Here is a 25,857-nt window from a genome sequence, read left to right as displayed (position 1 = left end):
ACCAGAAATGCAAATTTACGGAAAGTAAAAAATTGACTTCTAACTTTATTTTAAAAAAATAAAATGTCTGTGTTGAACATTCATACATATGTAAGTCCGAAAAATAGAGGAATTAAAAATATGTCTTCTGAGGCGTTTTGCCTTTCATAAAGTAGTGTTTATTCAACACACGAAATTCTTTTTCGTCCATTTTTTGAAAATCACTCGACTTCCTCGATTCAAACGAATGCCAAACACAAAGAAATAGACCGATCTGGCTGACACTTAGTGTGTGTTCTTCCAAGAGATGCTACTAACTAAACATAACCTCGATATGCGCCAGTAGTGCTATCTCTCTGACTTTGCACGGACTTTTCAAACGACCCTCGTAGCTATTATTGTGACAGGAAGAAGAGACTTGTCTTCTCTCTAAAATTGTATTACGAGTACATAAAAGACAAAACATTTTGTTGGGGTAGTCTCTCTTTCTAAAAAAATAAATTTCACTGTTAATTTTTGTATCCATTTCCATAAACCTAGAAAAACAATCATAAATTAAACCTACATTGATGCTTACTAACTTACATTTAGTACAAATTCGATACTTGAGGAAAAATTAAAAATCGTTTGAAAGTTCACACCATTACTGTTAGATCAGATTTTTGTTTATAATTATTTTAATATTATTTATGGTTAGAAAAGTAAATTAGAATAACAAAAGATGAGAAGGGTTCATGCCTGATTAAAATAATAATAATAATAATAATCAGGGAAGGGATTAGCTATGAGGTTAGCATACTGGACTCCCACGCGGAGGTCCCGGGTTCGAATCCAGCAGCTGACCCTTAGATTTTCTCTTCCTAGGAGCTTCTTACAGCTCACTGTCCGGTGATGGACAGTGTTGTCTGTAACGAGAGAACACTGTCCGGAGGCCGGCAGTGCACTGGAAAAAGCTCCGGGCGCTAATGACCTCAGCTGTTGATGCGCCAAAAAAAAAAAAAAAATAAATAATAATAATAATAATCGGTTTAATTACCTAGAATGATGAAATATTAATAATTAAGTTAAAATACTCGAAGAAGCGTGAACGAACATATCACTTTCTTTCACAATTAACAGATTAATAGAAACATCGTGTATTATTTATTTTTTCCTCCTTACTAAGAGGAGATTTCTTGTTAGTAAAAGTTGTTTCTCCTTAAATTGTAAAAACATTAAGTATTAAAAAACGAAACGAAATAGAGGAAGCACTTGTTAAACATTCATTAAGAAATGTAATTTAACGAGTTAGGTTTCAACCAGACATTAATTAAATCCTTATATTTTGTAAGTGTTTTTTAACAAATGGTTAATGAAAATTGTTATGTCTTTACTTAGCAATAATGTTGTTATATTTTATATAATGATTGGTTTAACTTTCTGAAATACGCAATCACACATTAAACTTATTAAGAAATCAGAAATAAAGAGAACCATCTCAAAATGTACATAATCAACTTGTTCCCTAAATAACTTTCTCATCCTCGCATCAACATTCAGAACTCAGGACATATTTTGATGTACAAAAAAAAATAAAAGTACAATAACAAGATCTCACTTCGCAAGAAGAGGAAATTAACTAAGCCACTTCTTCAGGGAACTTTGGCCTCCGTGATGAGGGAATCCCTATCGAACATTACAAATATCATTCATCTGATTCTACAAAACTTCCATGCAGTAAACATAAGGCTAGATTATAAAAATAAAGTTCTCTGAACAATAAGAATGTGTTTCAGTAAGATAAAATAACTCCTCTAAATCTATTCAAATACATTGAATACAAAAATCAACGAACACCTAAAATGATTTGATACACTATCTCTGAAATGAAAGAGTATAGAGCTTGTAAATGCCGAAAGACTTTTTCCAAAAGTATGCTTGTACGACATAAACTAAATCCTACAGAATGCACCAAACATGGAATTACTTTTAGATTCAATGCTCTGAGACATGTCTGGGTTTCTTCTACCCAGCGATCGTCTGGCAGCGTAATTTTATAGAACGATTTGTTCTGTTTTGTAAGTTTTCTCAACAATTAATGAAAAACTATTAATGCCAATTTTTCTGGAGCTCATGATTAGAGATGGATAGCTAATATAACGTACCTATTAGAAATTTTACATAAAATCTGTTACCACATAACATGAAATCAAACTCTTTAAGTCTGACCTCTGATTTTTAGCTTCTGCCCTTTTTGTTCTGCCTTTAAAATTTATCTCCTCGAAAGACCCAATTATAGTAAGAAAAGAAAGAAAAAAAAAATGCCACTTTTATTTTAATTTTATTGAGTTATTAATTTTTATTTTAGAGAAAATGACGTCTCAAATTTATTTTTCATAATGTATTGTAACTTCTGAAATATCAAATATAGTATATTTTAATCAAATTAAACCAATCCAATCAAATTCAATCTATCAAGTTTTTCTATTAAATTAACCTATTTTGAAGTTAAACGTTCAATTTATTGGAAAGAAGATTTATTATGTTAGAAAGTTATTTCATTACTTTTAATAGTTCTTTTATAACTAATCAACAAAACTAGTAATTAATATGGGACTCTAAACTCACCAAAAAGTAAGTTAAAACTTTATTCAGTAAGTCAATAAACTTACTGCAATGTACTTTATTCCTAAAATAAACTTGACCAATTCGATGCCTACTGTCTTCTATGTTTTGATGGGGATATTCTCTTTTGTTAACCGAATCTTCTGCTTTTAAGGTTACTTCAGCTTTTTTAAATATTTTAGAAGAATTTATTACATCGTATCATGTTTGTTTGAAAGTGGAATTTTAATGAATGCTTACAGATTTTCACTTTCCCCTTGTAACACCTAAAAACAATAGATTGTAAAATACTCAAATTATTATTTCACTCTTCAATCCGTATAAATATTGTTTTATTCGGAATGGTGTAAACGCCGTGATTAAAAATTTCTTTCATTACTTCGCGATTTCTCGAAAATGGCAATAACGATTTTCTTTTATTTTAGCATTTATACAAATTGAAATGAAAACGGCCAAAAGCTAAAATAAAATTATTGAATTAGTTTGAGGAAAATAAAACTTAAAACACTGCCCACTAAAAGGGAATTTTGGGAAGTCTACTCTTGGCCAAAAACATTTTCATTTCTATAGAAAGTTTCTGCTTGTCACTAAGATAAAAGTATTTTTTCTGTAATTATTTTTCTTATTTATTGAATTTTTACAGGAAATATTTCATTTAAGCGAGAAAATCGCTGGGGGGGAAAAAAATAATTAAATTGCAGAAAAGTCAAAGTAGAAATATTATTTATAAATCCTTATTCAAAGTTTGGAAAAGTCTGATTAACTGGAATTTTTCAGAAAGAATTTCATTTTTCTTGAGGAAAAAATCAAATGTATTTCTTTAAAAAAAAAAACACCAATTTCAAATACTTTAAATACAATGTTTGACGCGAGGGTTAAATGCAGAGAAGTGATGCAAGAATTTGTATTTAAAGGGAGCCTAAAATCGTACCTATATATGCATATAAAGAACAACGAGAAAAATGTTTTAAGAAGTGATGAACATTCCTACAATTTAAGAAGCAAAAATGACTTACATTTGCCTAGACGGAGATTGTGTAGGTCTGACAAGGCGCCGGGCATGATGGCAGCCAGGATGTTCAACAAAATTCCACAATCAATAAGAAATACAGAGAAAAAGGAATTTCAGAAAATTATTAAAGACTTCTTATTGAATAATATGTTTTATAAAATAGAGGACTTCTTGTCAAGTAGATGGACTGTTACTCACTTCAAAGTTGAGTGAACTGAAGTAAATTGTACAAAGACATTGTTTGACGGATCATTTCAAAGTTCATTATAACTAGTTTATTGTGATTATTATGACGAGTCTATTGTATGTAAAACATATGTACAGGCAAAATAAAATATATTCTATTCTATTCTATTCTATTCTATTCTATTCATTCCAGAAAATATGTACAGATGTATGTGAAGTCAATGAACATTTCTGAACCGCTACTTTTTTGGTAATAGATATTACCAAAAAATAATAATAATAATGTCAGTAATTTTTTCAAATAAAATAATGTAGGCAATTTTTAAACTATCTGGAAAAATAAGCAAATATTTACTGTACTTTCACGAATTGATTCCTCACGTTTATAACTGATTCAGAAGATTTTGCGTTGTCTATGAAGACAGCAGAGTTTAAAAGAAATTGTAGATTTTGATTAAAGTTTAGCTCTGGCTTTCAAGATAAGAAGAATATTAAAGTATGCATATTTATGTATTAACTATTGTATATAATAATATTTATTAGTAGATTATAAAAGTCTGTAAAAAATTTTTACTCAATAATAGGTTTTTCATTTTTTATACAATTCTTTATATTTTGATGGGAATTAAGATTTTTTTTTATTCTATGTATAAATAAACATAAGCAATTATTCCTGTATTTTGTAGTTTTACTTACCAGACAAGAGTACAGCCAATATTGGTAAGTTGTTTCTAATCCACATTGCGACAGCGTGACAGACAAGAACTGTATGCAGGATGCAGGACGACCGCGCTTTAGATGCTCCTGTGGCGGCGATATTACAGGAGGCAGCACCAGACAGGCGCGATGTCCGATAGCCGCCCCCTGACCCAGCTAACAGGTGGCTGCCCGTTGTGCTTCCCACAGGATTTCTAAAATCCTCAAGGATTTTTCTCTTTCCCTAGGTAATGACTCAATGGACTTCTATCAGCAGTCTAAATATTGTGTTTTTTTTTTTGTTTAATAAATTTAAAAATAATATTTATGAGCATCAACTCTTTCTTGCAAACCTTTAAACGAGTTTGTTTTGCTTTTTTTTAAATATATATTTATAAAATAAGGAGAAGTTGTAAAAGGTAGAACGCAAAGAAGTACTGAGGACAAAGGTTGTGTATCAGAAGAGTGCTCAAGAGAAACTTTTTTTCGTTAACCTCAGAACCCTTTGTTGTTCTTCTTCTTCAAATTTGGCAGTTTTAAGCAGTTTTAAATAAAAGCCTTCTGTGATGGTAATGATGCATGGGTACATAATTTCCTCTAAGAAACTGAAATACCTAAATCTTTCCATTACTGCAAACCCAAAATACTCTCGATGTATCTCAGATAGAACTGAGCATTCTGCCAAGAAATGAAAAGTGTCCTCTCTCTCACTTGCGACAGTTACAGAGATAACACCGCTCAGTCTCAGTACCAAAAGATTGATTATAAGTTAAAGAGGGTAACTCTCTCCTAATTTTAAATAACCGTCGCAATGTCTTGTGATGGGTTACCTACCACTTTCTAACGAGGTTAGAAATCAATTGCACGGGCCTAGATATTCCGGATGAATCCGTGATCTTAGACTTGCTAGGAATTTACACCTAGAGTTAGTGAAAGGTTATGTCTTTTTGTTGTGGAGATGCTGCTGCTTCATATTACATGCATATTAACATTTTAATTGTATTATTTATTATTATGTGATCAAATGTTCTAACTATAATAATTAAAAATTATTGTTTTCTACTACATGTTAATCATTCATGTTTTACTTTATAGTATTTTCTCTTTATAATATCATAACCAATAAGTTACGTACGTAGTAACAAATGAAGTTTGGAAACGTTATTTTTATTTTTATAACTTATAAAAGTAAGTGTTCCATTTTCAAATCAATTAGTTCAAATCATTGTATGCTTCTCATTTCGATGATATCTATTTCAAGAGGCACTATCTGTACATTGAAAACCCCACAGCTCTGTCTCAATAAATCACACGTTAGTTAAACTTAAGCCAAACTACAAAATTATAAACGTTGTTTAGAAATTTCAAAATTTCTTTTGAAAAAGAAGTGCAAGTGATAGTTTCAAAATGTGCCACTTGATAGTAGCACTCACCAGAGTCTCTAACCAAGCTAGTCTAGGCTCTGCTAGAAATGCTACTTCTTAAAGTTTATTAATATTTATACCTTCCTTAATATTTATTTATGCTACAATATATATGTACTTTACTTATAATATATAACTTACCCTTACTAAAAAAATAAGTTTTTTTTTTTAACTTTCATCAATGCATTTCTACTCACTTTCTCATTTTCTGGAATTATTCAATGTAAAAATGGTTCTGAGATAGAACTAAAAAAAACCTGCTAGGAGGAAACATCTGCCCAGTAACTTAATTCTTCACGAACAGTAAGCCTTTTTATCTGATTTAGAGAAAATACTGGAGTAGCAACTATTAAGGCAGCTAATCCCATTAATGGAGGAAAAGAAAGTAGACGAAACATCAATTTGGCTACTGCACACTTCTCTTTACAATACAACAGGCGCACCTTGTAATAGATGCAATATCCTCTTTCTTGGATCGTATAAAAAATACACTTCGGGTGTCTTTCTAGGGACTTGGACCTTAAATCGGGTCTGACACTTGGGCTTACTGTACGAACTTAAAATTCTTCTTCCATTTATCTACTATTTAATCATTAAAACTTATTTAACTTATCAGAACTTTAGCATTTGGCATGGAGGAGGCCATTTAGTATTTTATTTCTCTGGAATCCTCCTAGAAAGTTTTGTAGAAATTAATCTTTATACTCCAGTTCATTTAATAATCCTTTAGCTTTTTTTCACTATCATCTCAAGACCCATCAGTTTATTCTGTTGTTAGATGATATACTTAATGCAATTCGATACAGACATTTTGAAAAAAGTTTTAAATTTAAATATTCAGTTTCAGTTTCGTGCAAACTAAGATTGTCAAAACCAAAATGAACACACACATAGACCACTCTCTAAAAAACACTTTTTTGGGGTTAAAAACGGATATTTCCCGTAAAGAAAATTTGGCTCGATTGCAATACATTTTTATTTTTTAATAATAAAATTATTAAATACAATCTAATTTATATACTTCATTCTCTCAAGTCAGTCACTTAAAAGTACAGTAATTAGTTAATCTAATTTTTCTGCTTATAGCTCTCTTGATTTTTAGAAAACTTTATGGAAAAAAATATTGGAAAAACTTACATGCAAATAAATAATTACAGTATAATCAGCCGTTTTTCTTTTAGCGTAATAAATGAAATGTTAAAAGCATTATCTGGGTTGGAATGGAATTATTTTTCTTAAAATCTTAGTTAATAGAGTAAATAGAATATGATAAAATATTAATAAATTTGTATTGGGAGTTATCCACTGAGCAGTCTAACAACGTACCCTATACTACGTCATGCATCTCTTTCACAACTGGTAAACAGAAGCAGAAGGTTAAATTAAATAAAATAAACTTAGCCGAAGAATACCGATGATTGTCGACTACATTCGGGTAGTTGCAGTTGAAACAGATTGTGGAAGGTAACAGGCGGCTAAGGCTGGAAACATAGTGGAGCGGCGAGCAAAGCGGCGCTGATAGCGAAGAGCGAAGCGGCAAAAACAAAAACTAGAAATAGATAGAGTTGCTCTATCTTCGCTTTGCTCGCCACTATGCGCGGTCCCATATGTTAACTTGTGTTTGATTTCGCCGCTTCGCTCTTCGCTATCAGCGCCGCTTTGCTCGCCGCTCCACTATGTTTCCAGCCTAAGGCAGCATGGGTTCTTGGCTAAGGCACCAATTTTCTTGGAATTACCTCACTAACACAAAGATCTTACATGGGTCAGAACCCATGCAACCTTAGCCGCCTGTTACCTTCCACAATCTGTTTCAACTGCAACTACCCGAATGTAGTCGACAATCATCGGTATTCTTTGGTGACCGTGTTTGTTGCATAGAATGTGAAAATATTAGCAATTTATCTGCTAATACGTTTTTAATATATTATAGCAATATTTATTTTATATATCGCAATATTTATTTGATATAGCAACATGTATGTACCTTTTTTAAAAAAAGAATAAGTGATAGAGAGAATGAGGAAGACACCATTTATGTAATCATTTAATAGATGCTTTATATCTCAAATACCATAAACTCGTTGAATCTCATAATTGAATGTTACAGATATTCCGAGACATTAGAACTTGATGATGCTGATCATCAGATAATTTAACACCGAAGGAAGAATTTTGAGGAAAAATAACAGCCGATAATATAGAAGTTGAATATGAAGCCGAATTTAGTGTACTTGATTCGAATATGATGATTCTATCTTGTTAATTTAAGGGAACTGTAATTCTGCCAGCAAAACATTTTATTAGTTTAAGTTTGTTGTTCAAAGGAGTTCTCTTTTATGTTATTCTTAATATGATAATATTCAAGTTCTCTTTTAAAAGTATGAATAAAATTGGGTATTACTATCTTGGAAATTATATTCCACCTAAATCTTATCAAATTAAATCTTAGAGGACGTTCAATTTGTGCCAGGAGTCGATTCTTTCATACTTGGTAGATAAATCTAACAAATCAAACCTGTTATTTATTTCAAAAACCGAAACCCAAATACATCTGATCACTGCAAATTTCTTCTAACTCACCGTATCTTGAGCAGATCAATATGAACTTTATAATTGGAACAAAACTCTAAAATTAAGGTAGTCTATACTTTATTTGTTTTCTTATAGATAACCTTAACTAATTACAATTTAAATTTATAAAGAATATATCATTAAAAAAAAAAATTATACAGAGATATAACATTAAGAATTCTTGATAGTTACAAAATATAATTTATAAAACATTTACTGAGCAACAAATAATATACATATTAGATAACTTAGTAATCCATCAATTATTGATTCCATACAACCATTAATCAGATAAAGTTCAGTAAATTTAATATAAACTGCTAGTAGTTTTAATGCCGATATTGGAATTAATAAATTACTTAACTTTACAAGAAATCCAAAAAACTGACATGTCTAAGAGCAAGAACTATGTAGTAGATATTTCTTTCATATAATCACGGTATTGTTTAATCAAATAGAAAGAGACAGACTGCAATACTTTTTGATTGCTTAGGGTACATAATTGATTAATTATTATATCTAATCTATTTTATTTGAACAGCACAGCCTATGTTGTCTCATCAATCTTGATTTATCAATATTTGTCTTAAGAAACATTCCTACCCTAAGTTGCAGATTGTTTTAAACTTTGTATTTTAAGAGGAATTTAAAGATCTACATTTTGCGGCTAGAGATTGATGAAATATTTGGAAATCCTAATAGTTTATGGAGCGAATCCATATCCGCCTTTCTTTTCTAGCTGTGGATTAGATCAATCCAAACAAGGGAACACAAGTTTAATCATTTTTAACGATATTATTATGATAGTAATACTAAGATGATAATAAACATAGAGAGAAAGAAAACTGTTCAACCTTCCTTAAAAATTTGGAAAATATTTTAATAATGAATAAGCACAATAATGGTTCTGTTCAAGTAAAATATGGCAATAAATCTAAGTTTTGCTTATAAAGAGTAAATAAAACTTGTTTTAAGTATTTAACTTACAGAGAGAAAAGGAGAGGCTTGCACATATTTTAACAGTTTAATTGAATAGTTTTGGCTCAAGTTTTTGTTTTCTTTAAAAAACAAACTTACTCTTAGATAGGTACTTGAAATATCTCTTCTATTAGCTACAAGAACCGATCACTTGTATTTAAAAAGATTTTAAAATCTGAAACTATAAATGAGCGTGGAGAGACATCATAACCAATTACCCAGTTTCCTAAAGAGAGCTGCGTTTCATTGAAAGATTGAACCAAAAGCCACACCTTTTCAGCTGATAAAGATATTTATTTATTTTGTGCACTATTTTATTCACGAAATTGTAAGGAAAACAAACAGATTTAAGAATTACCTTGAGTCAGCCAGTATGTACATAAATATGCTTGTAGAAACCTTTGTGCTGTCTCGTACTCTTTAAATTCTTTCTAACATTTATAATTTCAAAATAGTTTTTAAGGAAATTATGGCCTGTAATAGATACATTTATACTTTTTAAATGAAAATAAAAATTAAAAAGTTCTCTTTCTGTTTTTAAGCCTATAAATAGTTTAAAATTCATAATACTGTTACTAAAATAGCATTTAAATAGCCTGTGTTAAAGAATACAGATTATTCTAATAATATATGTATATGTTAAATATTTAAATAAAATTGACAAAAATGGGAAAAAATAATGTAAACAGAAAAGAGCTCTTACTTAGGTTTGTATCCTAATACAAATCTTGATTTTTCTGCAATGTTTTAAGGTTGTTAAAGCTTTTTTCCAGTTTGCAGAGCGCTCCAGTGGCGATCTTTAGAAACATAATTGTAAATAAACAATTATATATAACCTTTTGTTTTGGAAATTCTCAGTAGGCTACGATGAGAAACATAAATGTAAACAAAAAAGACTTTCTTCCTACATCTATATCTAGAAGTGCTTACTTGAAGAGTTTCTCAGAGAAATAAATCAGTGTATACAATAGATCTAGATAGACAGATACATTCTTTATTTAATTTACTACATACAATATTTACAAATTAAAAAGTGGAGTTTTAGTTCTCAGAACTATAATCCCCATCGTAAGTAACTAATTAGTGGTAATCACAAGGTACAAAATTTTGAATTTAGAAGAAAATTAAATAAAACAAAAAACCCTAAACTGGCTACCATAAATTTCTACAAAAGCGCTTTTCACTATCTTTGCCTGTATTTTATGCCAGCGTATTAGCATCCAATTTTGCTTTGTCATTATTTAAAGGAGTAAGTATGTATTGCTTTTCTGAGTAGCAAATGCGTTTCTTTATTTCTCACATCATGTTTATTGCACACTGTTGTAATATGGATATCCGGGACTTGTCTTAGAAACATAGTTTGGATCAGTTGAAACTTGTCAATGTTTGTTTTGCATAACAAGCCTCCAGGTTGGATATGCTTGCAGAAGCTGCCACTTTCCACCACTTTATCAAGAGCTTATTCTTTTCTTCCAATTTAGACTTACTGAAGAAGAGAGGAAAAAGTAAAGGCCTTCCTTCAATTAACCCCACCCACTTGGGGCGAGAGGATTAACTGGCGGCCCAGAGGTACTCCTCACAGTACCAGACCACGGCATTGTTTGTTCCTTGAATTCAACGTGAGAAATAAAGGAATTACTTCATTACTCTAACGCATAAGCTAAGAAGCTATCGACTAACAAAATGCTTGCTGTATTCTGAGTTTGATTTACTCTATAGTTGTAGATCGGTTTGAATTTACATAATTTCGGTCTTTTTTCCTGTAAGATTGCTTATATTAGTTACAATTTTTAATTTAGAGAGTTCATTTCTTTCATTCCTTTTTAGGGTGGGTGTGTAGATTTTTTTTTGTTAATGTAGATTATAATTATGTACTCTGTTCATTTTTTGTGTATGTACCTATGTGCATTTTATATAAATGCTTATTTTATTTTTGATCATTGTACTAGTTCCTGGCTAATTAATGCTACACTTAAGTTAGTAAATAAGTAATAATTAATTTTAACGATTGCAGTAATGGAGAATGTTATATGTTCATAAGTTAAAATTCTGCCTTAAGTTAGTTGGATATGTTTAATTTAAGTAATGGTTTCTGAATTAAACATTGAAATTTCGAAGACAACCTGATTCGTATCTTAAATCTTAACCTACAAAATATAGTCATATTCCAGCAACCAGCTGATGGTACAATCACAGCGGCTGGGATAGTGTTGGATAACCGTTACGAGTTTATTTTATGGTGCACTACATGTTTTGTCGAAAGTCCGCTAAGAACTGGTAAATTGTTTTTAATGGTACATATTTATAAATATAATATAATTCAGTAATGTAGGTATTATTAAAAATAGGGCCATACTACTTAAATATGGCTCCTATTAAAAAAACTAACTATCAAAAACCAACATGTACACCAAATGTACCACCAATATTGACTCTGAGAAAGAAGGATGCATTTGATATTCTTTTAAATGATCAAGTTTCTAATCCATTTCAATTATCAACTGATGCGGACAGTGTTTCATCGTTTAGAAAATCTAGGTAAGTTATTTAGGTTTTATTCATATATTCTTATAATTTTAACTTTGTATCCTCTATGACTGACAAAACATCTTTTTTTTTTAATCATACACTTGAGTTTCCTAATATTTTAATGCAATAGACAAAAGTTGGACGTGTTGCAGTTTCGTGAGATTTTATAACATTTTATTGTTATATTTTTAATAAACTGCTTTATTGGTTTTATAAAGCAAATACACGCGTTGAACCATTTAGTATTATTTTTTTGATTAATAGTAACCTTGATTTTGTTTGTTCTCACAACCGAATTCATTAAGTAGGATTTGTGATTGTAATTATAATTGAAGTAAAAAGTAATTTCGTAGTGAACCAGTGCATTAGGACATTAAAATCGGTCACTTGAGGAAAAGCTTTCCTTATCCAAAGATTTCACACTCACACAAACTTCTCACTTTACTAAATGAATTTGTGCTTTTGGTTATTTAGAATATTCCCATTTTTTGAGCCATTGCATTGTTGTTGTAAGTTAGACTTGTTTACCTCGGAATAGACTTTTTTTGTTACGTCTTTTAGGCAGAAAGGTAGGATGTTTGATTCTGTTAATAAAGAAGCTTTCTCCAATGTTTCTTCTAAATTATTCTCGAATTAATAGAAAAAGTGCTATCCTTTTTTTGACGTCTATTTCCAAATCATATCAAGGAATAATTTCTTACCCTAAGATAGAGATTCGTCCAAGCTGGCTATTGTCAGCTATTATTGCTCAGCTTTATTAAAAAACGAGGAATTGTATCGTTAAGAAGCAATGATCACCGTGATTGCTGCCAGTCCAATTTCATTAGTAGATCCAAAAAAAATAAAATAAATATAACGTAACAAATAAAGTTCTTAGTTCAGTGAAAGAAAAAGGAAATGGTTTCCTGAATGAATAACTTCTTACGATTTAAATTTATTTTAGAGAATTAATTAAAAACCAGAACTTACAAGTTCCTAACTCACCCAGTACTAACATGTGGCTCGGAAATCTGTACCGAGCTAAGAGAGAGGAAAGAAGAATCAGGATTTTTGAAAGAAGAATGGTCCTATGCATTTGGTCCTGGCCAGAATGCTTTGAACAGGAACAGAGGTCACTTTATGTAGTTACTAAGGATATTAAAGGCACTTTAAAAAGTGACTTGCTGGCCATAAGATTCGTTCTAAAATCGCAATAGGACTTAAAGTTGGTAGTGCCTTTTCAGATTACTCCGGCTTCATGTGTAATGAGGTCATTAGTACTTGTAGTTTTTGGAGGGTGACTTAATAAAGCCCAACTCTTGTGATTTAAAAGCTATTTTAACTCCCTTGAATGTCTTGCGTATGAAGTAGATTGAATAATTGTAATTGTGAAGAGTTATGATTGTGACTAGCTAAATTTTGCCCGTGAATAACGCGTAGTAGTAGCGCACATTAACTATTTCTAAAGACGTATTATTAGGGTGTTTGTATGTCAGTTTGAACTTAGTTGTTAGACTAGGATATCCGCCAAGTTCCTGAAGGAATGACTGATCCACTCCTTCTACGGGCTTCACTGGTTGTTGAATGAATAGGACGTTATTGCTGAACAAATGTACCACAGTTAAGTCCGAATTGAAAAAGTCTGAATTTTCGCGAACTTGACATGGTGGATAAAATTGTTAGAATATCATTCGATCTAATATTTCTAGTCTGTTTTCTGTTGCCAGAGGTTTAAGGGTGCTAAAATCAATAATTAGTTGTACAAATTGTATCGGTGTTATATCCTATTAGATGATAACAGGTACTTCGGAAATGCCCATCTTTTAGTTTAAGAACGTTGATAGAAACATTTCAATATTGCTTTCGGGTTTGTTATTGTTAATGTAAGCTCTTTATTAAATCTTCTTTTATCATATATAAAGTTTAGGGCTTCAGTAAATTTGTTGTTATTTTAAAAATGTATTTAAAGTTTATTTTAACAAATTCACCTTCATCATTTATCTATTCACTTCTCGAAATTGTCACTTTGTCCACAAATTGCGTCTACTTTGTCTTTATATCTTTGTCTAATTACGTGCCTGCTATCGTGCCACTTATTTTCAAGATCCTACCATTTTATTATATACGACTTCTGACTGTGAACCCCATCAATAAGGCAATCCGTTCCCTAAATAATTACTAATACCAATTGAATAAATCACCCTAAAGTACATACTTCATATACATAAGTTTTTAATTATTTTTATTAATAACCGATTTTTAATGTCTAATTAGATTTTTTCTTGTAACATATATTTCATTAGGGAATTGAAGTGGCAAACAAAGCCATGTTTGCATGCAAAGACTCGTAATTGAAATTTATGAGTTCCTTATTGCTTTTAAACAAATTAACTATCCGCCATTGTTAATAAACATGTTTTGTGAGAATTTCAAAAAGTAAGTTTGTTTTTTTTGTTGTTGAATACTTGCTTTTGGTGCAATCTCTTTTAGCAAGGCAACTTTTATTTTGAAAAGGTAATGATTATCCACTTCCTAATTGATATCCTGCAATTTCTTCTGGATCGCTATCGCTTGACTTGCCCAATTTGTGTATCAAAACAACTTTTTCGAAATATTTGCATACAGCGCCTTGTAATTAAAGAAAAATATATATATCAGGAATTCAGAATATTTTAATTTCACAAGGAAAACATCAATTAAAAAGAATGCATATTATATCATTGCATGTGTTAACATTTAATGTTTTTTAAATCTTTTCCAGCATCAACGATTCATCGTCTTCAAAAGAAACGAGAACTAATTTTTTTTTTCCTCCACAAAAGAGTGCTGAAAAATATTTCGCTCGTAAGTTAATAAATCGTTCAAGTAAAATACAATTTTTGCATTTATTTAAAAAAGTTTTAATTTTAATTATTTGTATATTGTAGCAAAACCTAAGCAATACTTGTCCAGAGTTGAGAAAAAAAAAAAAAATAGAGCTCGATCGAAGGTTGAAAGAAATTCTATTTACAAAGATTGTGAAGAAGTTTTATCGGAATTTGTAAAAAATTCCTCGTCTACCCGCTTTAAAGCTAGCACACCAGTCCTAAATCGTCAACCTAGGAGGCTAATTGTAAAAAGTCCCTTTTCACCCATTGCGAAGGAGACTGTTTCATTTCGCCAATCTTCAATGAAACATATGTTTTCTTTGTTTGAAAATCTTTCTACTAAAGATTTTCCATCTGAGACACCTATTACAATTGCTAAAGAAACCTCTAATAATGAAGAAAACTTTTACGGATTTTCAAGTTTGAAGGTTGCTGAAAATGTTTCACCTGTAAATACTAATGAAGAATGCAATAATTTAACAATTAGTTTAGAACAAAACGTAATGGAATCACCGGCTGGTGTTTCTCACAAATACGATCCATCTAAGAGTATAATAGAAGCATCAAATATAGAAAATAGAGCAGGTAGAATTATTAAGGAACAAAATGTCATAAATGGCGCTGAAGCAGCAGTTTCCAAAGAAATCTCTCATCAGTCTAAAGACATAAACAGTTTAAACTTCGGAAAAAAAGTCGAGGAAGATATTGCTAAAGAAGTGAATATTGAAGAAAATTTACATGTTGGGCAGGAACCAGAAGAAGAGTACAGAAGCAAACCTGAGAAAAAGGAGCCTGATAATGAAGTTTTCAGCACAGAAAGCCCCAGTTTCGAAAAAGAAAGGGTGATAGTAATATGTGAACAAGAATCATTAGCTGAAGATGATGAGGATAAATCTGAAGATGTTTCGTCAGCTTTAAGTAGTGATCAGGAAGCGAAAGAAGGTGTTTCTAGTTCGGATTTGGAAAGTAATAGTATAGATGAAGAAAAAGATATTGGGTTTGTGGAGATGAGACGTCATTCGTTTGAAAAAATTTCTCCAAGAAAATCATATATGGTGGGTCCATTTTCTAGAAGAAGATGCTTATCAATGGTACCAGCAATGGTATCAGAAGGCAATGAGTACGCAAAAAGTAGGGAGAATGACTCATCTTACAGTTTTCAGTCAAGTAAACATGTAACTTCTGACAATTTTAATGAGTCAAGTCAGAAAAGTTCTTTAATGTTTTGCGACTCAGCGAAAGATATTCCTGATGAGGAAAGAACTACCGGTGGTAGGTCACCACCGTCAAGCCCTGCGCTTTCATCTTATAGTCTGTATGAAAATTCTACTCCGTTGGATCCATTACCAGAGAATCTGGAAGAGAACCAAGAGGAGGCTGTTCAGTCAAGTACCACTTCAAAGGGTAGACGATCTTCTGAACCTTCTAGTCGGCGCAGGTCTAACCGGTTATCAAAGGATTTATCACCATCTCGACAGTCTCCAATTTCTAGACCATCAGTTATACCGGATTTAAATATGGTAATTGAGGAATCTGATAATGAGGAAGGTTCTGTTTTAGGTGAAATTACAGAACTAGATCATTTTATATTGCCTGCTAATAAGAAATATAGGCGATCTCTATCTATTATAAGACAACTGTCAAAGGAGGAGGCATCTGCAGTTCAAACTTCTAGCATTGGTGTGCATAAAGGCAGAGGATATGATCAATTAGTCGAACAAATTATTAAATTACAATCAAAAGGTAAATTTTTCCATGTAATTATTATACTTGTAAATCAGTTCATTATTGCTATTTGATTGCTTGATTTGCTTTTTATAATTGTTATTTTGTGACTAGTGCGGAAAATAATTATTCTCTTAAATTATGTGGATTATTTGGAATATTGTGACACATGCAGAAGATATTAATGGGCGTTTTCTTCTCAGTTTCATAAAATCTGAATGTATACTGTATAATCTTTCAAATCAACTTCGTCTAATAACGAAACTTTTTCATTAAAATAAAAATTTTGTTATTTAAATATTTTGTCGAAAAAAATTATGAAAGTGATGTTGGTTCAGGCTGTGGAAGATGATGTTGATAATGATGTATTAAATCATGTTTATAAGAATAAGAATGAATAATAAAAGAAATTTATTTAATTCAACTTTCTATTTACTTTTTTTTTGTGTAGGGGAACCCACAATAACAACTCCGACACGAGCGTATCGTAAGAGTTTAAATATACGTCGGATGTCACTCCTTGGACAGAGAACACCACCAAGAGGTCGCAGATTGTCTTCAGTTCAAACTTCCCCAACTGTTCTTAGACAGCAGCATCATTTAAAAACAAGTTTATCAGCTACTATGATAACTCAGTGCATGAGATCTGAATCCATGATTAGTCCATTCAGACATCCATTACAGCCAGTTGCTCTGCAGCCTTCTTGTAATATTGCAAGAAGCTCTGCAAGTAAATATACTTTGCGTTTTTTTAAATTTTTTTAGCCCTCTTTCCAGGTTACGTATTGTTGTTTTCATTAATTTAAAGCGAGTTAACTTTTGAGATCGAAGGCAGCAGGAGCAAAGTGTTCTTTCGTAAAAGATAACACTGTCCCTTACTGGACAGTGAGTTCCAAGTATGCCAGTTATAGAAAATCTAAGGTCGGCAAGCTGGATACTATCACTTTTTGTAGCTTGATATTTGGTCTATCCATCAAGATTGATTGATTGTTTGAGGATCCAACGGCGCTGATTCACTCTCGTCAATAGCGCAGATGAAAAAATAGGTATCTGTTTTGTAATATCACCCTTTGCTTGAACGGCTGTTATTCCTTTACGTCAAACTTCAAAATAAAAATAGTTTATCATCTAGAAAATTTATTACTTTTTCCTTACATGAAAGCAAGTGCGGACAACTTTCCATAGCATTAAATGTGTTACTAAAAGGCTCTGATCTTTTCCAGGCACGTCCGATATATGTCCGCAAAGGAACATTTTTAAACTTAATTAAATACTAAATGAACGTTTATTTAAGAACGAATGTTTAGGAAAGCTTTTTCTTAGCCAGAAAGCCTAGTTTGCAGTTCATCCTTAATTTCATTCGTTAAAATTGTTACATTAATGTTTAGAAGGAAAAGGGATTAGATGAGTGGTTAGCGAATACTCGATTCCAACGCAGAAATCACTGGATCAAATCCAGCTTCTGATCCTTAGATTTTCTCTTACCAGGAGCTTACTTACAGCTCACTATTCGATAATATACAGTATTGTCTGTAACGATTATTGTCCGGAAGCCGTCAATGCATTGAAAAATTCTCCGGGCGCCAATAACCTCGAATATTGACGCACCTAAAATACAAAATACAAGTTTAGAGTTTTACTTTCTTAGCTGCTCTTATTTAGTTATTTTTTATTTGCATTTTTTTTTTTTCCTAGGGTTATCGAGAGTTCATCGAATTCCTCTTAAAGACGCCTCTTTGCTAGAAGAAGCCAACCTAAAAGCAGAAGTTTTGTTGAAAGAAAATTATACTTTTAAAGATCATGTCATGGTATTATGTGAACAGAACGAACCAGTGGGTTTTCTACATATTCTGGATGAATGGTTACTATTATTTTACTTATAATTCAATTTATTTATAGATTTTCTTTAAATATTAAGTTTTTCTACGTTATTATTGTTTGGTTACAGCAAGGATTATCTGGAGGTTATGAATAATTAATAGTAAAATTAATATAAATAACACTTTTGTAAGGACCTTTAAGTAAAAGGTATAGCTTAAATTTGAAACTATAAGAGACTTAATGAAGCTTTAATCTCTAGCGTGCTGCTTTATGGAGTTCAAATATGGGGTCTCCGATATATTAATGAATTAGAAAAAGAATCGCTATATTTGTACAAGCGGCATTTTCAACTTACAAAAAGTACCCCGAATTATATGATTCGTTCGGAAACGGGACAACTACATATAAGTTACAGAATCTTGAAGTTAAGTCTAAATTGGTTGTTAAATATTTTGGAAATGAGCGATCAAAGATTACCCAGAATATGTTACCGGAAGTTATTGAGTATTTCGTTGTTTAGCTCAGACTCGCGATTCAACTGGGCAGCGCAGTTAAAAGAACTCCTGCAACCAATTAACCGATCTGGTATAGTATACATTGAAGATGCCTTTAATTTAAAAAAGAAAATTCCAGAAATATTAAAGTTGTACCGAGAGTATTTAACTAATTTGGATAATACAAGTATTCAACAGTCTAGGTATAATAGCTACTATGTAAATGTTTTTAACCCCTCAAGTGAAACACAGTTATACCTAACTTACAAAATGCCGTTTAATTATAGCAAATTATTATTCCAACTTAGGACAAGTGGAAAATACTCGATAAAGTTAACCCATGATAGATTAATAAGCAAAATAGATCCTCAGTTGGATTGTGGGTTATGTGGGTTACAAAAGAAAGAGGACCTGGTGCATATTCTTGTTGAATGCCCATTTTACAAACCCATTAGAGAGTATTATTACTATTCTGATAACGTAGGGGAACATATTGAAAAATTGTTGAACCCAGACACTGTTGATTCAGCTCAGGTTTTGTATAAATATGTGACATCTATTTTGAAATTAAGGCATTTTCTTTCAATATAAATATGAATGGTTGAATAAAAACTTATATGTAACTTTGGTCTGCATAGGATAATTCATTTATTAATTCTGTAATTATTAATTCTGTATTTGTAATTTTTGATTTTTGGTTTGTTTATAATTGTCTGCGATTAATCTGTATCTTAACACCACCATGCTCCTTTGTATGGGGACTACCCCAATAACAAATAAAATAAATTGAATTGAATTGAAGTAAAAGGTATAGCTTAAATTTGAAACTATTGTTTAATATCAAAAATTGCAGCTTCTAATGTACTCTTGAATGTCAATTTTATTGGAATGCTTGGAAATAACAGATTTCACATTCTATAAACATTACTGCCGTCCTTTCCTCGGATGCAAATTTCTAGTAGCTTATTATTTTAGATAGGGACACTTGCTAATTCACTCACCTTCTCTTCTAAGTATTCACGACGTTTCAAGCATCAAAAGATTTTTTTTTTTTTTTTTTTTCAACAAAACAGTCAATGAAGAATCACATTTTTTATGTTTGATGATTTTATTAATAACAAACATAACTGCTAGAGGAAGAAAGCTCACACCGCATTTATTTATAACTTTAAGACAATATTCTAGCCTTTTACGCATTCTATTTGAAACTTTTGCACGAAGAATAGTTGGTAAATGCACAACGGAGGCCGTAGAAGAGCGATTTCAGGTACTTCCATTTTTGAAGATGGTTGGTAAAGTTTACAAAAATGTTTACAGTCTCAACGATTAACTTCATCTTCTACTGAGGTATTTCTTTGACTAGCTAACATTTAATTTTTAAATTAAATAAATAAAATAAAAAACAAACTATTCATATATTTTTTGTCTTAGTTTGATTTTTTTTTCCGAAAACTTATTTAATCCTAATATGTAAAATCCTTTTCTGACAAAATAGCTGTAGTTGTATGAGGTACAATTCTAAAATTTATCTTCTTGATGTAAACATTCATTAGCAGAATTGTTAACATATTTTTTATTGAAGAAGAAAATGCCCTAGTTTTAAAACTTTTATCCATTGATAAAGGTATCTAAGATCTATTAATAGAAGTTAAGAACCCGTACATCGTCGTGATTGCCCACTAACACTTTTATATATATATATATATGTACATTTTGCAGTTCGCTAGAAGAAGCAACAAAAGTTGGAGAAGGTGTATATGGCGAAGTGTTTATGATTGCTAGGCCTTCTAGAAAAAATGTTTTAAAAATAATTCCAATAGAAGGAGATATTTTCGTAAATGGAGAAAAACAAAAAACATATGCGGAGATATATTCGGAATTATTAATAACGAAGTGAGTCACAATAAGCTTCTTTTTTTTCTTTTTCTTTTTTTTTTTTGTAGTTTGTAATTTTAATTTTTAAACGTCTATTTAAATTTTCTTAAAGATGGCTTGATCTATTGAGAGAAAGTGGAAATGACTTCATGACTGTGTGCTTTGCCGAGTTAATTTCATCTTGGGTTATTAAAGGAGCATATCCAAGTGAACTCCTCAAACTTTGGGATGAATACGATGAAAATAAAGGTATTTATGCGTTAATTGAATGATTATTTCTCTCTCCAAACTGCATTCCCTTAGTATTTTGGAAAGACGTGAAACTTGAAAGTTAAGTTAAAATTCCTTTGTTAGAAAGGTTTAATTTAAAAACTGATAGTTTTCATACTTAAAGCTTCTTAAGTTTAAGAGATGGAGGTTAGAAGTATGGAAGTCTGTGAGAATGACAGTTAATTTTAGGTGAATCGTTAAAAGGAATGCCATAAAAGTAGCTATGCTAATAATATCATATTCTTTGGGGGCCTCCTTGAATCTCTATGGATTGATTGCAGTAAGAGCTTAACTTGGTGTTTGACAGTATGTTTTGTTTGTATGATTAAGACAACATTAATGTTTACTATTGTGTTTATTTCGTTCTAATGAAGTTCATAATTATTAGCATTTTAATTTTTTTAATTAACTTTTGCCATCAAAAAACTTCTCACTAAGAATATTGCAGTGAGCCAACGAAAAGAATAAGTAATATCTGTAGATCTACACATCTGTTTATTATGGAAACATTTTCTTGTTCTGCATTATATCCTAGTTTAAATTTTGAAAACGTTATAAATCGCTTACTGTATTTCTGTTTTAATACATGTAAGGAAGTATTTTTGAAATAAATGTTAACTTCTTTCACTAGGTTCTGACAACGATAGACCTGATGTTTTCAATGATGAACAATTATTTCTTGTTCTTGAGCTGGGCAATGCTGGTACAGATCTCGAAAGTTACTCATTTTCCACAGCGAAACAAGCACTTTCAATTTTTAAACAGGTTTTGAAAAAAATAATGTATTATTGGATTTATTTAACTTTCAAACAACTGATATCTTTATTTGCATTTTCCTTAATCAATTTCAGACAGTATTTGCTGTCGCAGTTGCAGAAGCTTGTTTTGAATTCGAACATAGAGATCTCCATTGGGGTAATGTGTTGATATCTAGAACAGCAGAAAGATTCATATTTTTCAGGCTTGAGGGAGAGGAATATAAAGTAATCACCAATGGTGTTAAGGTAATCAAACCATCTCATTAATTTTATTAGTAGTCCTCCTTAGGGAGTATCATTTTCCAACATAATTATTTTTAATGAAAAATGTTTCAGTTGTTCAGTTATTTTTAATGCAAGTCATTATGAAATCTTGAGTCCTTGCTACGACATTTTTTATATTAAGTGATGTTGGCTAGTCTACGAATTCGATAGTAGTTATTGGTTGAAAGTTTTCATAAACCTCTTATAGCTGATCCATTTTTAGTGATATATAGGAATAGATTCTGGATAGAAACATAGCATCCAGGATCATTGATGGCTCCTTAAGTGCAGTATTTTACATCAAATATATTGTGATTCTTCTTGGGGAGAGTAAGATTTCTTTTTAAACTTTTTTTAATACCAGTTTCGTGTTCTCCATAATTTAAAATAGATAGCTCCGTTCTAAACAAAGAATCGTCTTTTTCAATCTCTGATATATGTTTTGTTTTTAATGGTCTCCTTTTAATTTCAGAGCACCATTATAGATTACACTTTATCAAGATTGACATCATCAGATAGCGTACCAATATTCAATGATATCGGGCAAGATCCGGATATGTTTATTGCAACTGGTGATTATCAGTTTGATATATATAGGCACATGAAGAAAGACGTTGGGTACGTATCTATCTTATCCTAGAAGATAACTTAATATATCAGTCAGGATGTGCCCTGAAGCTTTTAGCGGGGCGTAATGTTGGACATGCTTGAAGATTCATATGCGTTCCTATTTGATTTAATAAAATAATTGTACCAGCCAATAATTTATGTGCGGAACGAGTTTACATAACCTTTTCTTGTTGAAATTTCATTTAAAATAGAATGTCATTATTTATTTATTTAAATTTGCAAAATTTTAAATATTAAAATACATGAAACAAATTCTTTATTATAAGTTAGGTTACATTGCAATGTCATTGTATAATTTCTTGCCAGTCGTCCGCCCAATTTTTATTTTATTTGTTTATTTATAATTTTTTTTTTTTGCATAGTGCTTGGTGAGTTGTCAAATTTCAGGTCTTCTTTGAATTCTGAAAGTATTTCTTCAAAAGACATGATAACCATTTAAACACAAACTAGTTCGACCATTCACGCTCACGTTGGTCTATCCTTTTACACCATCTTTTAACATTGCACACTCCGCTCCAATGCTTGTTTCCAGGACGGACGCATATGATAAGATTGTTATGAATGCTCCTCATTCCGCTAAACCTTAACTGCTTCGCTGCACTTACACTACAGTGCAGATATTCTAATTTGCTGAACAAATAACCTTTGTCTTTTTGTGTAATGCTTGAGACTGGTTAAAATACTTGTGAAAGACAATGTTGTTTTCTAAATATTTGCAAATAATCACTAGAAGGCATTTTCAGTCTTATGAACAGTAATATTTTTTCATTCATTTTAAACCAACAGTCCATTGCTAAAATAGCTTGAAAATGAAACTAAGAGGATTTCTGTTGAATCCCTTCTACAAGAATGATAGAAAAAGATTGACTCTTATCTCTGATTTTGTTATCAATTAGAATGACTGTTAATAGCCTTATCTAACCATTATTAACTAGTTTTTTTTTTTTTTTTTAATTTTGCAGTGATCGTTGGGAACAGTTTGTTCCGAAGACTAATGTTAGATGGTTACATTATCTTATAGATAAAATGATAAAAAAAGTAAAATATCAACGAAAGACAGCTAAAGTACACAGAGACAGTATGCGCTGTTTGCATGATATAGAATCTTGGATATTAAACTGTGATAATTCCGTAGCTGTTGCTATGAGAATAGCTGATGATTACAAATAAACTTAATTATTTTAATGTAGTTTTCCATTTTTAAAATTTATTTAAAATCTTTTATTTAGCTTATGTTATTCTTGTATACATTATTTATTTATTCGTGCAATTTTCCCATTTTAAATCGTGCTTTATGTAAATATAGTGTACAGCGAATCTTTTAATTTTTTTTTATTTTGATTCTAGATTTATTGAATAAACTTTTATATGAATGTAATACTGCTGTCTATTTTCATGAAATTTTACACGAAGATTAAGTTTAATGCATAATGAAAAAAAAAAGTTTGTAAGAATATTGCATGAAAAATCTGTAATTGTTATTGTTATAGTAAAATCCAAATACTTGAAATGTGGTGGAAAAGTGATAAGCACCAGGTTGTGTTAATAAGTGATTTCTTTTCGTTCAATTCTTTTTTTTACCCTTGGTGTCCAATTGCTGGATTACTGTAAGCCAAGTGTGACTTGTTGCCTACTAATACATACTAGCTCTTTCTATAGCAAGCTGATCTATATTTCTATTTCCAATTCTTATAGATTAAAAAACCCATTGGTCACTCTCCATGTCCAGAAAATCGGACTAACACTGTTACTATTCAGCGTAAGTGTATTTTATTGCAATAATACACATTTATTCCTGTACTTAAGCACAATAAAGTTTCTTGTACTTATGTTCCTGGACTAAGTACATATGCACAAAGGATGTGGAGAGAAATTGTATTCTTTACTTGACAAGACAGTATAGTCTCTGCATCGAAAGATATGATGTAAGGTTCAACCAGAAACGAAATTTATTTCGTTTTAGGCTTGTACTTAAATGTGCAAGATGCAAGCAGTTGCTCTTAATTAAGAATTTGTGTCGCCATGCGCCCATTAGGTTTTCGGTGGCATAGATCAACTGGCTACCCTCAGTTTCTATTTATGAATTTTGGGTCTCTAAACTTTCGGTCTTAAAAACATATAATTATATCAATAAAGATATTAATTTAATCGAACTTTAATCTGGTTTAAAGTTTGAGTGAAATAACGTTTTTAGGCTTGTAATGTTATGTTGCCGAATTCTGATATTTGTTTTTTGTTTTTAATGTCTTTATGATTTCAAATGCAAGTTTAACTAGAGAGACTCTTTAGAAAAATACATAATATATTAGTCATGAACAGGCAAATAAAAATATATATAAATATTTATGTTCTTATTCTGTGATATTTTATATTTTTTATATCATTGTTCAAATATGTAAATGGAGCCAATTATAAATAAATATACATGTATATTTTCAAGAAAATTCGTTACTTTATTAACTGCAAATAAATAATGATTAATGAAAGTCTTTTTCTTAATTACAAATTAAGAAAAAATGCCTTAATGAAATTTTGTGAATGTATGAAACTAGAAGAAAATTTGCTTTTTCCTTTTTATATAACTTAAAAGTACGAATAAAGGTAAGTACATTATTTGTTCCCTTAATTACTTCAATTTTATTCTAATAAAAATTTATTATCATTTTTTAAGTGGTAACTTCTTTTAAATCATTGATAAAAATATATATTTATTTGTACATATAAATATTTAACTACATTACATTAATCTCCACTATTAATATAGAATTTCCAAATACCGTTACATAACAATAAATATACTATGAATTTCATTAGTTAATATGGAAGAAAGTTCATATTAAGATCACAATATAGCATGTCTAAGAAAAGGTTCTGATACTGAAAATTTCTGTATTTCAAGCGAAATTCACAGCTTCTGAAAATACTTTAGTAAGAAAGTAATGAATGCCTGCTTTTCAGGCAGACTGAAGGTCTAATTACCATTCAGGTATCTTATGTAAACCGTCTATTATGATCTTAAAATGTTACACCTAATAAAACCACCAGGATTCAATCCTAGTTGCACCACAATAAATCTTAGGTTTACGTACCGCGCCTCTAACCGCTCGACTAAAGTGACCGCCGCACTTTAGAACGATTTGCTCTGAAAAAATGTGGTAAAAAATGGTAAAAACTTACAATTTTGATTGAATCCCT

The 25,857-nt window shown here is 30.8% G+C and overlaps 2 protein-coding genes and 2 long non-coding RNA genes across 5 annotated transcripts in view; 1 reads left to right on the top strand and 3 right to left on the bottom strand.

Annotated features, from left to right (window-relative positions):
• The window catches only part of LOC141461487 (uncharacterized), a 29,827-nt gene extending 25,859 nt beyond the window's left edge, over nucleotides 1-3,968 (bottom strand). Inside the window, exon 1 of the long non-coding RNA XR_012462941.1 lies at nucleotides 3,600-3,968. This is a non-coding gene — a long non-coding RNA (uncharacterized lncRNA). The remainder of the gene's footprint in view (nucleotides 1-3,599) is intronic.
• Nucleotides 1-4,719, bottom strand: part of LOC141461484 (neuronal acetylcholine receptor subunit alpha-3-like) — a 200,028-nt gene extending 195,309 nt beyond the window's left edge. For both annotated transcript variants that reach the window (XM_074142628.1, XM_074142629.1), the window contains exon 1: nucleotides 4,478-4,719. In XM_074142628.1, coding sequence (XP_073998729.1) covers nucleotides 4,478-4,523 — 46 coding nt within the window. In that variant the 5' untranslated portion in view covers nucleotides 4,524-4,719. The remainder of the gene's footprint in view (nucleotides 1-4,477) is intronic.
• Nucleotides 4,720-9,593: 4,874 nt separating this feature from the next.
• On the bottom strand, nucleotides 9,594-10,292 carry LOC141461137 (uncharacterized). Its single transcript, XR_012462614.1, has 3 exons — nucleotides 10,154-10,292; nucleotides 9,809-9,924; nucleotides 9,594-9,730 (listed from the first exon to the last, which is right to left on the bottom strand). It is a non-coding gene; the product is annotated as an uncharacterized lncRNA (long non-coding RNA).
• Nucleotides 10,293-11,665: 1,373 nt separating this feature from the next.
• Nucleotides 11,666-23,851, top strand: Haspin (haspin). Its single transcript, XM_074141870.1, has 11 exons — nucleotides 11,666-11,988; nucleotides 14,720-14,802; nucleotides 14,886-16,568; nucleotides 17,002-17,280; nucleotides 18,246-18,411; nucleotides 20,585-20,758; nucleotides 20,853-20,989; nucleotides 21,642-21,775; nucleotides 21,862-22,014; nucleotides 22,505-22,650; nucleotides 23,625-23,851. The coding sequence occupies exons 1-11, from the start codon at nucleotides 11,816-11,818 to the stop codon at nucleotides 23,830-23,832; spliced, it is 3,336 nt and encodes a 1,111-aa protein (XP_073997971.1). The 5' UTR covers nucleotides 11,666-11,815; the 3' UTR covers nucleotides 23,833-23,851.
• The last annotated feature ends 2,006 nt before the right edge of the window (nucleotides 23,852-25,857 follow it).

Source organism: Rhodnius prolixus, unplaced genomic scaffold (assembly GCF_049639745.1).
Source record: "Rhodnius prolixus isolate KJV_2025 unplaced genomic scaffold, Rpr scaffold_6, whole genome shotgun sequence".
Lineage (NCBI taxonomy): Eukaryota > Metazoa > Arthropoda > Insecta > Hemiptera > Reduviidae > Rhodnius > Rhodnius prolixus.
This window is presented reverse-complemented; position numbering and strand designations above follow the sequence as displayed.

What these genes read in the sequence shown, in the direction of transcription:
- Haspin (XM_074141870.1), top strand. Translation starts at nt 11,816, where the DNA reads ATGGCTCCTATTAAAAAAACTAACTATCAAAAACCAACATGTACACCA. An exon ending in TCATCGTTTAGAAAATCTAG is followed by an intron (nt 11,989 to 14,719) that starts GTAAGTTATTTA and finishes AATCTTTTCCAG; the next exon opens with CATCAACGATTCATCGTCTT. An exon ending in TCGGAATTATTAATAACGAA is followed by an intron (nt 20,759 to 20,852) that starts GTGAGTCACAAT and finishes ATTTTCTTAAAG; the next exon opens with ATGGCTTGATCTATTGAGAG.